The 18,142-nt window shown below is 41.1% G+C and overlaps 1 protein-coding gene across 3 annotated transcripts in view; it reads right to left on the minus strand.

The window, feature by feature from the left end:
* The window catches only part of arhgap46b (Rho GTPase activating protein 46b), a 66,815-nt gene that overhangs the window by 7,050 nt on the left and 41,623 nt on the right, over positions 1–18,142 (minus strand). For 2 of the 3 annotated variants that reach the window (XM_084098791.1, XM_084098793.1), the window contains 3 exons: positions 10,405–11,719; positions 6,582–7,212; positions 6,014–6,112 (listed from right to left, as the gene is read on the minus strand). In XM_084098791.1, the coding sequence (XP_083954917.1) occupies positions 6,014–6,112; positions 6,582–7,212; positions 10,405–11,719 (2,045 nt within the window). Of the gene's footprint in view, positions 1–6,013; positions 6,113–6,581; positions 7,213–10,404; positions 11,720–13,663; positions 14,040–18,142 lie in introns of those variants that run through there. The other variant, XM_084098792.1, reaches the window with a different exon arrangement.

The raw sequence follows: 18,142 nt of genomic DNA on the forward strand, positions 1-18,142 counted from the left end.
TCTGTATTGTATAAAGCGCTATATAGATAAAGGTGACTTGACAAAGACAGACAGAGAAAACTGATGAGGCATAAGTGCTGTGCAAGTAGCTGCTAGTCGATCCAGATCCCGGCAGAGCCTCTTCTCTAACAGTGAAGATCAGCTTCAGTGACTCATATGCGGATAAGCGTTTTCCAGCAGCTAAAAACTGAAACCCTCATTCTTGCTAAGCATGACTGCTCAGCAAATGCTGGATGTGAACGTCTCGAGTGAGATGTGAACGTTTCCTCACAGCTACAAGGTACATGAGCCGTGAAGTTTAACTGTTACAGGAAACCAGCGTTTAATGTACTAATGGAATCTGCCATCCACGCCACGGCAGATGAAATATCGCTCACACTGATATTAAAGTGAAACCGATACAGCTACTAGTGATGCTGGCTAATATGGACTGATCTTTATGATTTACACAACAGAGTGAGGTGATATCGGTTTCATTAAACAGAAGAACTCTCTCACAGCGGTTCCCTCCCTTGTTTCTCCTTGGAACGCGACTCATTCTTCGGCTGAACAACCTTACGTGGTTATGTGGGTCTGAAACAGATTTACACGAGCAGGTGACTGAGGTTTGACTGGGCTGAACTGAAGCCTGAGTGACGGTAGACACAGAGAGGCTTCAGGGCTCTTCTCAGCCATTACTCACAGAAACACACAGAGGGGACAAGGGAGAAACAGTTTTATATGGGAAAAAGACAATACTCAGTCAAACAAGCTCAAAACTAGCATCTACTGAACTCTATGCAAAGTTTAAAACCTCACACATCTGACATGCCCTGACAGGACAGTTGAAGCTTTGGATTATGCTGTCAAATGAAACAAGGAAAGATATAATATTTGCATGTTTAAGTGCGGGAGAAACGGTCTGAACGTGTCTTGTACTAACTCAAACATGGAACACGGAGAAAATAAGGATGTTTACTTTTTACTAAAATCTTGAGGCTTGAGGCAAATGAGGCTTCTTTCTGTTAAACGTCTGAAGAACACCCTCACAAAACAGATAGACGCACAATGACTGTGAGAACATTGCAAAAGTCAAGGTTTCCCGATATCAGACTTGACAGGAACAGGTGGGTCTGGATGAGTCTGTCTACTGCCATCAGCCACAATCTGTGAATCACAAAGACTTGTTCTGATGACTCTTGTGTGTATGAAGCTGTAAACTCATGTTAAACAAGCAGGTCAGGTATTTCACAAGAATCTGTCTCACCTCTCTGTGACACAGCCTCCGTTTTCCCGCTCTTCCCTTCAACAATTTTTATTCTTTCATATTGTTTTTTTTTTACAAGCACAATTTTTAACAAAAACCTGCATTTTTGTCAAAGACTACATCCGGATCACATTCTGAACGATGATCAAAGCATGGAGAAGATCGAGTCCATCAACACCCCCAAAGCTTCACAGTCCTATCCTCTTCCTGGGTCGACATTTCATTCGGTAATGTTAGGCAGTTTTGATTTATATGCTGCTTAATGTCTGATGATCATATTATGTTACATGTGCGTAAGCAGCAAAGCTTCTATCGCTTGTTTCTGCTGCTTCTTTGCCAGCGTTTTGATCTGGAGATTCAGTCAATCTCTGGAGATTACTCATTCAGAAGATGCGTAATAGCGCCCCCCTAACGTATAACAGTGAAAACAAGGATTGTCGGAAAATTCAGTTAATGGCAGGGAAGCATTGTGTCATAAAAGATGGAAAATTCTGTCAATGGCAGGGAAAGACTTAAAAATGTGTTAAAGATTTCGTAAGCATATTGCGGAGTTGTGCTTGAGTCAATGGTTTTATTTGCGATAATCGAACTTGTAGGCTAATGTTAACAGATACAAAAAAAGAAAAAAAATCAGGATCTTTTGATGAATAGAAAGTTCAAAAGAACAGCATTTCTTTGAAATATGTATATATTTTTTTTTAACATTATAATTTTAATACTGCCACTTTTTAAATAAAAAAAAACAAATGACCCCAAACTTTTAAAAGTATATGTACACATAGTTCTGACTTTAAATTCTGATTGGATGAGCCACATTTAATATTTGTAATAAAACGCAATAAAAAAAAAAGGGTGAACTTCTATATTAATGTGGGAAGTACTAACAGCAAACGTACTCAGCATCCGTTTCACGTTGAGCCCTACAACACTCTTAATAACAAGTTCTTTCTCTTGTTTGGGACACGTCCCACACTATATTTTCACATTCCTCCATGTTTCTTTGTCATACTTGTGTAAATAACAAAGATAACCTGCCTCATCATATATACTCCTAAATATATCTACCAAGGTACATACAGTTGGATCTCTACTGTTTGACACTGTTCTTATGCCACCTACTGTACTGTACATTTGTCAGGGTTATTCCTCATCAGCCTCTTGTAGATAGATAGATATCCTCGTGGGTTATTATATATCATCAGCCTCTTGTAGATAAAGAATGACAGTTCAGATCGGACACTACAGCAAAACCCATGAGAAAGGAAATGTGCTGATATGAGGGCCGTTTTGCATACAAACAGTGCCAATGTTGTAACGGCGCTTCTTTGAGCCCACAAAGGGCGTTTTTTTCCCCCCGTCCCACAAGAGGCAGGAGGAGGCCACACTCCACATCCTGAAACAACAGTTAGAGAGTAAAAGGGCATTACTAAAATAGAAAAACAGTGCCACATCATATAATAAAGTCCTCTGAGAATGTCTATTCTCTTTCAAGAGGGCCCCTGAACTGCAGCCCTTCCCACAATGCCATCTCCTGGGGCACACGGCGCTACACAGCTGGTGAGGCCCTGCAAACACTCTAAAGAAAAATAAAGGGGTTTTTCGCAGAAATGCCACAGAAGAACCATTCAGTGAACAGATCTTAAAATAACCTTTTTTTATATATATATATATATATATATATATATATATATATATATATATATATATATATATATATATATATATATATATATATAGAACCTTTAGAGCAATGAAAAGGTTCCATGAATGTTATAGGTTCTTCATGGAACCATAAATGCAAATAAAACGACAAATGCAAATAGTGAATGATAAAGCCATATTCTTTCTGCCATACTAAAACCTTCCCAGCATCCATCTGAGCGAGCCACGGTCAGACAGCAGGAAGGTGCAAAGCTGTCACTTGGAATGTTCCAATCCAGCCAAAACAATGCTTCGGGTGACTAAAGTAAACCGGCAACACATTAGTCAGTTCATGAGTGTTATGTTGTTTCCTTTGTACTTTCCATAGTTGTTTCCCATGTTCTTTCCATACACTAGAACTCGGCCCTGGAGGGCTCCCCTGTAGAGTTTAGCTCCAACTTGACTCGACACATTTGCCTGGAAGTTTCTAGAAAGAGCTTGATTAACTGGTTCAGGTGTGTTTAATTGGGGTTGGAGCTAAACTCTGCAGGACAGTGGCTCTACATGAGCAGGATTGGACACCCCTGATCTAGAACCACAATGACATTCCTGATGTTTGGCTTCCACATACACATGATGCTGGAATTAGAAAATCCATTGTTTTTCCGGCTTAATCGTATCTTATCACTCTTATAATCACTGATGCCACCATAAGTCCTCCCACAAATCCTATATCCTTGACCTTAAAGGTTAAAGATTGTGATCTTGTTGATTGTAGACCAGTGACACATGAAACCAAGTCTGTTGCAATCCAACAGAAAACAAACATTGAAACTAAAGGAGCAAATCTGTGATGTAGAGGTACCGGTACATAAAACACGCAAAGAACAGGAATGCTAATGCTTGCTAAAGAGCAACCGAATACACCTTTAACATTTAAGCTAAGATTATGAGCACTGGGAGAATAAAAGCATTATTTATTTATTTTGTTCATGTGCAATCAAATATTCTAGCATATCTGAACTACAGTAAAGCTTCATCAGTCATGTTATAAATAGCACAATGACATAAACAGAGGAAAGTCATAAAATTATGAGTAAGGTCAACGATTATCAACCATGGTGGTTTGGATATATAACATACCCTGCTTTTTAAAATCACTTAAGTGGACACCAGAACCAGATGTAGTCTGTTAACTGTCGACCGCTGAGTGTTTCTGAACTCCCCGCTGAGTTTCACACTGTGATGTATCAGGCAGTGCAACGATTTCATCAAAATCAATTTTAGAGTAGCAATAAAATGATGAAATGGACTGGATTCAGCCAGCGAGCTGCTGAAAGAAAAGTCCTGCGCTAAAGAATCACATGTAAAACAAAAGTTAAAGAACTAAAAGGTCTGAATACAGAGCTGTTCTGGTGGCAAAGTTTGCTCAAACCCACCAAAGGTTGATCAATGAACTCATCACCATCACAATCTCATGAAGGCTCCTGATGGATTGTCCCTAGGTGTACAGTACTAAATAATATCTTGGTAATGAGAGTATATTTTAGCCTTGCACTTCCACCTCAAACAATGACAGTGGCCATTACTTGCAATGAGCACATGTCTGGTGTAGCACTGCCCCTGTGAAGACAACTCACAGTGTAATTAACCAAGGCCGAGCTGGATCTGCACCATTAAAAGCCCACGCAGAGCTGTCTCGTCAAACTCTTTGTTTTGGAGTGTGTGTGCGAGGAGTATAGAAGAGGTATAAAAGAACAAACAGAGTTAAGTTGGATGCCAGCCACTGAGGGTGTAACCTGATAAAAATGTCCCACTCTTCCGTTTTTTGTCTCAATCTGCCTGTTCCTCATTCTCTTTCCATCTCCTATCACTCTCGCTTCAAGACTGAAAGACGTTCTCAGGATCTTTGTTGCCTCTCAACCATTAAACTCTCTCTCTCTCTGCCTGAGCAGTCTGGAAGCGGGCCAGGGAAGCGTGGGAGTTGTAGTATGTCTTGTTGCTCAAAGCTTTAATCTTGCCTCTAAAAGAGAGTGAGAAAGGGAGAGAGGAGGGGGATACTCCTCTTCTGTGCTGGGCCAGCTGCTCTTTCTTTGAGTGGTCCTCCTCCACTAGCGGACCCAAAGCATCATTAATACTCTCCCTCAGCCAAACGTGTTACAAGGAAGATTCCCTTATTGTACACCAAACCCCCTTGACACTGTATGTGAGTGGGTGTGTTTGGGAGCCTGTCTTTCAGTTAAAGATAAAAGATGCCTTGGCTTACTTTACAGCACATGAAAAACAACATGAAACGTCATTCACAACATCACTTCTGTAATGTAATGTATTGTAACTCATCCATCAGGATTTGACTGGACCATTAAAGATGCTATTACATTACATATTTAAGCAGCTACAGTAGATATATGTGGCTATGCTTTGTTTTAAATATATAGTCATGTTTGAAGGTATATGGATATAGACAGGGTTTGTAATCAACTTTTTTACTCACCAGCCAATTTGGCTACTAAATTTTTAAGTTACCAGCCATTCAGAACTTCTACTAGCGTTGTATTTTGATGTAAAACTATGTGAGTGAGGTTGTGGTGCGGCATGATTTTGAACAGCCTGAGTCATGGAAAACAATGTGCTCGAATTTTAAAGATGTGGCATTTCTCTCAGACTGTGTGACCCTCTTTACATGTTGTTTTGCTTATGTTTGAGGCTCCTTTTAGAGGAAGAGCTCTGATAACGATGCCATGCAAAGTGATAGAACATAATTTATTAATTATAACCCGGCAAATTGGCTAGTGTGTTGATATGCGTTACCCGCCACAGTGGATTTTCACCAGCATTTGGCGGATTGGCAGGAACTAATTTCAAACCCTGGAAATAGATATAGATAGAACGATGGATGGGTGGGTGGGTGGATGGATGGATGGATGGATGGATGGATGGATGGTCAAGTTCTTGTTTGGTATTGCCCATTCAGCTTAAATCAAAAATCCTAATTATGAAAAAGTTTCTAAATGTAAAGATTTTGTCCAATCCGTCCAAAATATCATCTCATGATTTCTTAAGTGTGTATGCATGTTTCCCTGAGTGTGTGTGTGCGCAAAATTACTAGTTTCACCATAAACTCACCTTCATCCTCTTCTTCCTCATTGTTCTGTCTCCTCTTTTTTCTGGACTTGGAATTCTTCTTGTTTTTTATGTCCTGCTGATCCATGATGTGCTGAAGTACTGTCAGATACAACAAACTGTTAATTCTGAACACTCATACGCTCCAACAGTCCGTCTGAACAATACCCGACTTTATTGTTCCATGACCTGTGTGATGTTTAACCTGCTGTAACCCCTGCGTTTTATTTTTCCCTCCTCCACAGCGTTATATCCTGTTTGGGTAGGCACAATGCCATAATAATTTTAGCAGTGTAACCAATATTGGCCCGCTCTGTTTGTATGTATATGAGTGTTTCAGGTTTGAATCCATATGGGACGGCCTAAAACATAAACACTCCCCTGTGTGTGTCCTTTCCTTGTCCTACAAACAAAAACACTGGACTATCCAAGACATACACTGGCCCCAAAAAGTATGTCCAAATAAGTATTTGGACACTTAAGCCACACTTACAAATGTATGAATTTCATTACATTAGATACAAAATATCAAAAGTGGCATTTATCTAAAAACTAAATATTTGAAACTTACTCTTCTTATCGTTACTGGGCTCAAGGTGTCGTTGGATGTACCCTTCCAAATAGCGTCTAAATTTGGGCGAAGGCGAGAAGAACGCTAAGCTGATGGCCATCAACTCCCAGCCTGCCTCCAAGCTCCTCAAACTCAAGTTATCGGTGGTCTGTCGCACCAGCTGCACGTACAGCTCGTCCCTCAACCCTTGCATCCCCCAGCACTTCGTGACCACCTGAAGAGCCACGTGGCGTTTGTCCAATCTGACCGGCCTGTCGCCCATGTAGGCCTGGACCAGCTTGAACATCTCGCAGGCTTCCTTCTTGACAGTGCGGTCGCTGGTGATCAGCATGGGTTTCTTAATGGAGCCTCGGTTCCACGACAGCATATTAGCGATGGAGACGCGCCGGCGAAACAGGCCTTGCGTGTGCTGGTTCAGGTTCTTGCTGGCCCAGTCCTCCATGTTGGCGTCGGCTGTAGGTTTACAGAGGGTGGTGTACGGGTACTGGTAACCCGAACCCGTGCTGGCATGAGGAGGAGGGGGATTGTTGTTGTTGTTTTTATAGGTGAGGTGGGCAGTTCCACGACCCTCTCTGTCGTGGTCATCCTGGGGCAAGACGTCCTGCTGAGTTTTGGTTTCCAGTGTTCCTGTCTGGAGACAAAAATAAGGGATTGAGAAACAAAAAGATATCAGCACGGATGCAGCTGTTCTGGCACTTATTTGCATCATCACGACTGCCGCAGGAACTTGAATCTGAGTGCATGTGTTGCGTAGGCTGCAGCCGATTGGCTTACTCACTCTCCCTGCAGAAACCTGGAAACGCTTTTTGTCATGGATTACGCTCGCTCCCTAAATAGGTGACCCAATATGGAAATCACATCCCAACATCAAACATTACTGCCTCCCCTCTTCTCTCTCTTGATTTCTCCCTCTCTCCTAACTCATTAATGCTCCAAAAAACCCTGTCCAACTTAACCACTAAGTATTTTTCTCTCATTTCAAAATGTTTGTGCATATATAAATGAAACACACTATTGAAAATATCTTTAAAGGCATGATGAAATGGAAGTAGCGACATATCTTTTCTTTCATATTGAGTACATCCAAGTGTAAAGGATTTTGGAAAAGGAAAAAGTGTGGACTCGAAGGAAGACCGCAAGTGTGTAGGGTGCCATTTGAGACAGGGCTCAATAAATCGTGATAACTGATATCCAACCGATAATGGGATACTAAATAAATTGATCATGGCTGACTTGCGAAAGCTTGTGAATGTGATCGTATCACATTGCGCTGCAGTTTTACGGCACTTGTTCTGTTGTGACTGGTTAGGACACAGTATAAGTCCAGGATGACTGCCAAAGGCAGTAAAAAATCGATAAAAACATCAACATTTTATTTGAGATATTTGTTTCTTTAGTATTTCAACAGTGGCAGCCAAACCATGCGATACAACTGGACACAATCATGCTGACATTATTATGGTAACAAAAAGAGTCAATGAGAGATGACAGGTTATGAGCATGATGTCATCTGTATGCAGTGGCATGCATATCCAGCACGTTACATTTGCGATATACTCCCGTAACATAAGGGTTTCCTTTCCTGCCTTGGCGCCCCCTGGCATTACGTCAATGTGACACTATGCCCTAAGTGATACAGATTTAACAATGTGGTCATATTAAATTGTAAGAATGAAGTGTTTCTCCGTGCATCTGGACATAAGTGTGGTTCTACCTCCATTAAGATGTAATAAGCTTGCTTTGAACCAAATCACTGAGTCAATGTTTCCAACCTCACAACTCTGCCTTTGCATTTATTTTTGTATTTTAATCAGATGTGAGAGTATGAGAGAGAGACAAAGAGATTGATGAAGTTAATGAGGCACGTTAAGGCAAGAAAATAGATGAAGTGCCAGCAGACATATAGAGGAGGCTGAATACTGTAGGGATGAAATTATCATTATCCATTCACAAAGACTAACATAGGCATACCTGCATAATGTTTAAGAAAACGGTAATTTTGATTAAGTTGCACTGGTGTGATTATTTTAATCGTTTATGATCATTTGATTGATGACAAACCTCTCTTAGTGTATTAAGATCCATAATATTAACTCCACCAACTCATGCTCCCCAGGAGAAGCCGAACCACATGTGGAGCACTACACTAATGACAAATGGAACTGTCAGCACACACATCGAAACACATTACCTAAATGTGCCAAATCACAATGAGCTGTAAGAGCCGACTGTCTTGTACGACCACAACACCTGGCTAATTGAATGAGGGGACTAGCCTGGTCTCTGTTTTCCTTTCTCAATTATTCTGCAAATAGCACCAGCGCTTGCATTTCTGTTATGTTTTAAAACAGACAGGTTGTTTCTGGTGGAGCACAGACTAAAGGGTAATTTACGTTCCAGTATTTCCAGCACTTCTGTGGGAATGACTTCATGAACAGCATTAACACACACACTAATGCTACCGAATCCAGAGCCTGGATCCAAAACACTTGATCTTTATTTCAAACCCTGCTGAGATGCACTGCAGTCCAATCCATACATAGACGGCTGCCTTCTTAAAGTTACCATGAAATCAAAATGGACAATTCTTATTCTTATGGAATATTGCAGCAGTATTTATCATAAATGATTTAGCCATGCACATTTTTTTTTAATAAATACCCCTGTAAGCTTTAATCAAAATAACTTCCCCTCCCTCTTGCAATGACATCTCTTCTCTTCTCTGATGACGTGTTTACTGACGTGAGGGTGGGACAACCTGTCAATCACATGAGTTCACAGCAATAGCAAACAACAATCCAACGATCCAATTAGTTCCCCATGGACAAAATTAGGTCCTGCCCAAAAAAAAATTCTTCGAGAAGCCGTTTCACTCGAATATACGTTACAATAGGTAAGAAAAGACTATTGCAACTTCTGTTTCATACCGACGGCCTGTACATAATGACAGCGATACAGTTGCTCAAGTCCTTGGACTGTTGCTTGCTAGTAAGAGTTCTTGCTTGACTTTAACTGTATGATTCATGAAACAGATTACATGAGTTCCACTGTCTGCAGTGTCAGTAGTTGCAGTATTGTTTCACTGTGTATTTACTCTGCTGAAGTAAGTTATCTGCCTTTATTATAACTAATATCCGCTATCCACAAAAAAACACACTCTTCATACAGTCATGCATGAACACGGCCTGAAAAAGTAATTTGGTTCTCAAGCTCTGCACTGACCTACTTGCTACCCGATTCCCATATGTACATACCCCAAAAAAAACACAAAAAAACACAAAAAAACCCCACACACACACACTTACACTTAAATTCTTTTACTTTTGCCACTCCTGCATCTCTCCGTCATCAATCCTTTGCATGCTAAACTCACCTGTCTCATAATCTCACATTTTCCCCTTAATCTGTTTCTTGAGAAAAACAACCATTGGCCTTTGTACAGTCCTCTTAATCTAAGCACAACACACGCACACAAACACACACACACACACACACACACACACACACACACACACACACACACACACACACAAAGTAAATCTCCTTAGAATGTAACATTCACACCCTCTTCAGCTCAGGAAACCCTCGCCATCTCCTGCATAGTATCTACAGCAACCGGATGGGAAGTGTTTTTTTGCTTTTCCACTCCATAAGACACAGTCGGACCCTCAAATGTGAGGAGTAATGAAAGAGAGAAGGGTAATTAAAAGAAAAAGAAATACAGGAAAAGGGAATCAGCCAGATTACCTCACTGGACCAACCATAACAACATTTCCAGACTTAGACACTCAAGCAAGTGGACAGCTGCAAAAAGTGTTTATACCTGTGAGGGAGACCTAGGCGGTTCTGGAGAGGACAAGCTGGTCTGTGATGTTACGCTCTTCTCCAGCGAATCCACTTTCTCGTACGTCCTCTTTTGCCGGCTTCCGAGCCCATCTGTCACCAGTGGCGACAGCAGCACGTCACCATGGTTGTTGCCCCCGCCCTTGTACAGTGATCGGTTACTTGATGTCACATCCTCCCTTGATCCACACCCTCTTGCACCCATCTTCAATGAACTGACTGGTGAGCGGGCGGTACTCCCAGAAGCCTCCGATCCCATCTCAGTGTCCAGACTGGCCTTGCTGCCATGAAGTGTGTTAGAACGGTTCACCACCGCCCTCATTTCTGCCATCAGCTTCTCATTCAATGCGTTTAACTCACTACTGCTGCCCACCGACCCGGGCCGACCAGACCCAGCACCCAGAGCTGCACGCCGACGGTTTTTCCTTCGCAGACTTGGGGATGGTCCAGTGGAGTAGCCAGAATCCTGGTAAGTGACGGCAACAGGGCCTGGGTACTCCTGAGAGGCCAGGCTGCTTTGACGACTATGGCGAGGCTCCAACAGCCTCCATGATTGCTTCTTCTCTAGAGAGATTTCTTTCTTAATCTGTGCAGAGACTGGAGACTGGGGCTGGATTTGAGGGCTGGCTGGATTTGAAGGACCCTCGATGGGATTAGACATCTGGGGCTGGTGCTTGGATACAGCTGCATCCACATTTACCATGTGTTTGATGCACTCCCGGCCGGCCGGACTGTACTCACTAGCTGAGGAGCTGCAGACTTGTTTGGAATGGGGGAACTGGAGGAGTTTAGGAGGCTGGGTTCCTCTCGACAGGCTGTGACTGGCGGAGTAGGGACCTCTGCGTAAGTGGTGCGCACCTTCTACTTCCATTTCCACTGGGGGTTCATCGTAAATTGGGGGATCAATGGGTGGAGGTTCATCATAGATGGGTGCTGAGGGTAAAGCTCCATATTGAGGGGAAGAGGGACGGGGTGTACCTGCACCAGAGCGCTGGTGCGCCGAGCAAGAGGAAGAGCTAGAAGTGGGCAAAACCAGACAGAAGTTGGCATCCCCCTTTTTGAGGTGGTAACCCTGCTTGGAGTCTCCAGGCACGGCCATTTTGTTGAACAAACCAGTTATGTCAAGTTGCGCTGTGTAACCTGGTCTGGGTGAAGTGCTAGTGTTGGTGGGGTTATGATGGAGAAGGTGGTGGGCAGTAGCTGGTCCCAGAGACTGGTTTCTTCCAATGCTGTTAACTTTCACCAACATGGCAGCCTTGGATCCAGGAGCAGGCTGCCATCTTTGAGCGGAGTCCCTGAAACACATAAAAAGAGGTTACGGTCAACACATACTGTGTTGTTCTCTACTTCCTAGAGCTGCCTTTAAATACAGCATTCTAACTGAAATGGAACCTTGTTAGTGACTGATTTGGAATAGTCTACATCAATGTTGTAGTCAAGACCAGCTCATTCGAGTCTTGAGTCAAGACCAAGACCAGAAGAGGGTACAGTTTGAGTCAAAACCTGATCTCAGTCCAAGTTCTCAATTACAAAACTGCTCTACATAGGTAGCAACTCCAGGACACAAAAATAGTTCTCTTCACATGAAATACAAGGGAGACTCAACTTGCAATTGATTCCAATAGAGTTTGACGTTAAGATCCTGCTAACAACTCTATGAATAAAATATATGGCACAAACAGATATTTGGAAAAGTTGTGCAAATACAATTGAAACATACTTATCAAAACATTTGAATGTGAATAAACCAAATAAATCCAATTTTACAATTCAATTCATTTGTAATATGTTGAAGTTATAAACATTTATCATGTTACTAGTATGCTTGCTATGGAGCATAATATCTGGCAATATCCTGTGGGTATTTGAGAGCTAAACATGAAACTCTCTGTAAATCTATCCATATCTAATAGAGAAGAATATGTGGTTGCGATGCCAAGGCTGGCATAGTACTATTTCCTCATTTTCTTTTAAAGAATATCTCATACATGCAAACACAAAACAAAGCCAATTAAGCAATGTGTTTAGCCTTCAATAAAGAAATGTTAAGCATTAACAATATTAATATTTATTAGTTCGAGGAGTTTGCTTCAGTATCAGAGAGCTGCTTATAACGATTTCAATCAAAGCACAAACAATGCACAGGCAGACACACACACACACACACACACTATCCAGGCCACCGCAGTGGTGTGTGTATGAGAAACACAACAGGAAAGGTTGAACAGACAGTGTGTTCCAGCAGAGTTGAAAAACAGGAATCCACTATGGACTTATATAGTGACGCTATCAAAACGTTACAACAACATTACCAGAGCGTTGTTACCTAATCATGTAACACAATTACATTCCCTTATCTCTTACCTATACATGCTGAACCCCTGTAACACAATTTCTGCATGCAAGACACACACACAAACACGCACTCGTACACTTTGAAGCTTACATTTGGTGTATACTTGCATAAAAGTACATTGTACGCAAATTAGTTGTACGTATACAGTTTGTGTTTGTGTATGTTTTAAACACACAAACTGCTCATGTTTCTTTGCACAAGCAAAAACGGATGTCAAACGCACATGTTCCTGCAAATGCAGACAAACCCTTGGAATTCCAAAGCAGCCTGTAGAACGCCACTGTGAACTCCTGCAACCAACGTGTGATTGCACACGCGCACACACACACCACAATACGCAACTATTAACATACTGCACGCAAACACAAAAGAATGTAAAAACCAACATTAGCTGATCTTTGTCTGTGCTGATTAATGGCGTAAACCACCTTCAGACCACTAATCCAGATTATAGTGTTACTCTGTGTGTACATGCTAATCTGAACTCTGCCAGACTTGCAGTTTCCTTCCCACCACAAGTCCATCAAAACAATACGGCATCTACGCACAAGTACATTTCACTCAGACCTCGGTGACCAATCACACACACCACAACTGAAACAATAAACAACTCAATCGGACCAGTTTAAGAACTTCTAACCACTTTATATAACGTGCAGTAACACACAGCCTCGTGTACCTTGTTCACACTAAGGTCGACAACTTTAACATTACAACATTACAAGAAACAAATCAGCCATTTATATCCAAATATGAGCAAAAATATATTCTCAATACAATTGACTGCATCATTCAAGATACACCTGTTGCACGAGTATCTAAACTCACCTGAGACAGAGATGCATAGCGTATGTTTGAGCATGCAGTCAGCAAACAAACTTACCCCTGGCATACCGAAAGGTGGCACGGCAATCTGTAAGGGTGCTTGGGGTGACTGAGAATTGTAGAGGACACCTCCCTCAGCTGGAAACGCAGGGAAAAAAACAGCCAAATCGAGGAGAAGAAGCAAGTGCCCGCTGCTCTAAACGCCTATTCTTAGCTAATCAAGCTCTTTCCGCAGTCCTGCAGGTTATCAACTTCGGCTCAAATTCTTACCATCATCCTGTGATCGTTTAATTATGGAGTGGTACGGAGAGGGACAGCAAGAGAGAGCGAGGGAGGAAAGGAGGAAGGGAGGGTGAGAAGGACAAGGAGAGAGGGAGAGAGGGAGGGAGGGAGGAGGAAGGCGGCCCTCCTCTGGGTTACAGTAGCAGTAATGCGAGTCTTGCCATAGTAACACACACACTTACACACATAAACTTGGATCGCCACTCCCCTGGACCATTCTCAACCCGCCTGACTCGATCAGATCAGACTCCCGGTGTGTGTAACAATACATCTTCAGCTCCCCGAGAGGCCTGTATTAACTAAAGAAACACTTCAATACACTCCATTCCTCAAGTTCTTGTCTACTCTGAGCTCATTTATAAAAACACACTCTTTGTTTTCTTCAAGTGGCTGTCTACCTCTTGATCAGAATCTTTCTACGCTGCTCACAGCCCAAACTTCTCTCAGTTTCTCTGTCCACTGTGGTCTTTCCCACTCATTGTGTCTAGTCTCATGGCCAAATGTCAACAATCTATTCACGGCGTCGAGTAAATACAATGTCGCAGGCTTGTAAATAATCTCAACACAAAGAACAAAACACATCATTCTGTTCAGTCTCAGTTAATTTCTTGGTATAAATATTAGGATAAAGTTATGTTACAGTGGGATTGTATGCCCTGACAATTTTTTTAACAGTAATATTGTACAATATTATTACAATTTAAAATAGATGTTTTCTATTTGAATATATTTCAAATGCAATTTATTCTGTTGTCAGCTGAATTTTCAGCATCATTACTCCAGTCTTCAGTGTCACGTGAATATGCCGATTCGATTAAACATTTCTTATTATTATCAATGTTGAAAACAGTTGTGCTGCTTCATATTTTTGTGGAAACCGTGATGCATTTATTTCACAAGATTCCAAGATATTTCAGGATTCTTTGATGAATAGAAAGTAGAAATCTTTTGCATCAATATAAAAATCTTTACCGTAACGTTTGATCAATTAAAAGTATTAATTTCCATCAAATAAAAACATAACTTATTGACATCCATATCTGGATACTTAAATGTTACACTACAAATGTGATCAGGAAAACAAAAATCTAAAAATATAATAAATTTTAGAAAAACGAAATGGAAAATTGTTTTAGAGTGAAAACATTATTTTTAAATGCTGGTAGCCATTTAATAATGCTATTATTTCCCTCTGATAACTTTTTTTATTAAACCAAAAACATACCTCAGTTCCTTGCATTGCCCCCATGCTCTTTTAATGTGCTCTTATCAGGTGTAAAAAGGGAATCTAATATGTTCTCAGCACTCTCTGATAGTTTCTGCTTATTTACATAAGCTGAGAGGCATAGTTTTCAGCATGTAGTCGTGACATAATCTGTGATTACTGCATCAGCTCATTTATCTTCAGACTGGTGAATGCGTCTGTGATGGCCAGGTGTTGAGGTTCTCACACACACACCCCCATTCACAAACCCAACCACAAAAAGACTCCCAACATCTTGGCGAGTGCAGACCATGCTGATTGTGTTATTTGCAGTGAACACAAAGGGATGCTGAGAGAGGCTGGAGTTGGACAGGGGGCCGGAGTGCAGAACGGGGGTGTCCTGAGGGAGTGCATGTTGGAGAAGTTCAAAGGGCGTTTCTCCAACAGCATAAACAGGAAATACCAGCGCAGCGTTCACACTGAGCGGAACCGAGAGAGTAATGTGTGTGCTGTGTTATAGTGATGGAGGAAACTCAAACCAAAGCACGCGCTGCTCTTTCCCTCTTGAATACTAATAAGGTCTAATATACCTGAAGATCTATAGTATTCCTGTTCATCTCAATGGTACTTTTTCAGCTGGTGCAGGACCCCTGGGAGTATATGAACCGATTTATTTTTTCAGCCAATCATCTGAGATGTAAATGTCATGTGACCGATCACTATATTACAACTCAATGCAGGAAACAGGAACAAAAAAATCTAAATACATAAATAAATATTGCTTGCAAAAATGGTATTTAGTTAGAATACATGGCTACTTTTAAATGGCAGTTAAAGCAGGATGCTTTTTGTTCCATCCATCCATCTATCCATCCACCTATCTATCTACCCATCCATCCATCTACCCATCCATCCATCTACCCACCCATCCATCCATCTACCCACCCATCCATCCATCCATCCACCTATCTACCCATCCATCCACCTATCTACCCATCCATCCATCCATCCATCCATCCATCCATCCATCCATCCATCCATCCATCCATCCACATATCTACCTATTCATCCACCTATCCATCCATCCATCTACCTATCCATCCACCCATCTATCTACCCATCCATCCATCCATCCATCCATCCACATATCTACCTATTCATCCACCTATCCATCCATCCATCTACCTATCCATCCATCCATCCATCCATCCATCTACCCATCCATCCATCCATCCATCTACCCATCTACCCATCCATCCATCCACCCATCTACCATCCATCCATCCATCCATCCATCCATCCATCCATCCATCCATCCATCCATCCATCCATCCATCCATCCATCCACCCACCCTTCTACCATCCATCCATCCATCCATCCATCCACATATCTACCTATTCATCCACCTATCCATCCACATATCTACCTATCCATCCACATATCTACCTATCCATTCACATATCCATCCATCCATCCATTCACATATCCATCCATCCATCCATCCATCCATCCATCCATCCATCCATCCACATATCTACCTATCCATTCACATATCCATCCATCCATCCATCCATCCATCTTTCTACCTATCCATCCATCCATCCATCCATTCACATATCTACCCATCCATCCACCTATCCACCTATCCATCCATCCACCTACCTATCTATCTATCCATCATCCACCTACCTATCTACCTATCCATCCATCCACCTATCAACCCATCCATCCATCCATCCATCCATCCATCCATCCATATATCTACCTATCCATCCATCTATTTTTTTTAGTGAAGAGAAGTAATGGCAACTTTTGTATAGATAGCATTGCTTATGATTATGAGATAAATGTCTCTTCTGAGAATATGAATACAGCCAACATGGAGTCAGATAAATGTGAGTTTAACCTCTCAGTGGAGCTCAGAGGCTAATGAACAAACACACAGAGATACTCAGTGGGCGGATGTGAGGGGGCAAGACAGTCATATGTGCCTTTGTTCTTCAAACTACATCTCTCCCTCTCACGACAATCCTGTTTTGCTCTTATTGATAAACAACATGCAGTGTGTTTCATAGGGTTCCAACATCTCCTCTTCCTACCTTCTCAAAAAATATCACATCTGCATTAAAACCACCGGCCCACGTATACAGTTCTTACTTTCTACTTCATGTTCATGCATACAACAACTGAAGCCATCTTAAATCCAGTCAGCATGTAAGCTGACTGTAAGTAAATGTTTACATATTCGGACGGTAAATATGTTAGTGTTATGACAGATAATTAAACAATATCGCAATTTATGTGTTTTTTTATTAGAATGCTGTAAAAAATACTACATGACTAAATAGCAGTTTAACTGCCGACATCTGAGGTACAGATGTAGTTCTGCAAATTACAATTCATTCCAGTAAATTTCTTCCAAATCGGTTCTTTTTTTAACGTGACATTAGTAACTTCCATTGAACCGGTTTCTACTGAATTGCTTCATTCGTATGGCTCATGTAAATGAAGATAAATTAAAAATGACACGCTTATCTAAGTCCCAGTGTCGAATATTATATTATTATATTATATTATATTATTATTATATTAGATTATTATATGATTTTTTATTATACTTTTTCAATTTTTTATTCGTTTTTTAGGTAGCACTTTATTTTACAGTTCTGTTCCCTTGTACTTATTACAATAATTACAGTAACTGGGTAATAACTAGGTACTAACCCTGAATATACCCCTACCCTTAACCCATGTAGTAACCTTATATTACCCAGTACTTTCTTAGGTACGTACACTGTATGTACATGTACTGTAAAATAAAGTGCAACCGTTTTTTAAGTTGGTTTTTTAATAGTGGAATATGCATTTTAAAAGTAGCTAATTGAATTAACACATTCAAGGTTTTAGTTGCATTAACTAAACAAGTTCACTCTTTCAAAAACGCTCATTGTCTTTGTGCAAGAAAACACAATATATCATCAAATAGTTATATATTAAAAACTATACTGCCAATTTCACCCCAAAATTTTAATTCTGTCATAATTTACTTA

Source organism: Abramis brama (genome assembly GCF_963993115.1).
Source record: "Abramis brama genome assembly, chromosome: 22".
Taxonomy (NCBI): Eukaryota; Metazoa; Chordata; class Actinopteri; order Cypriniformes; family Leuciscidae; genus Abramis; species Abramis brama.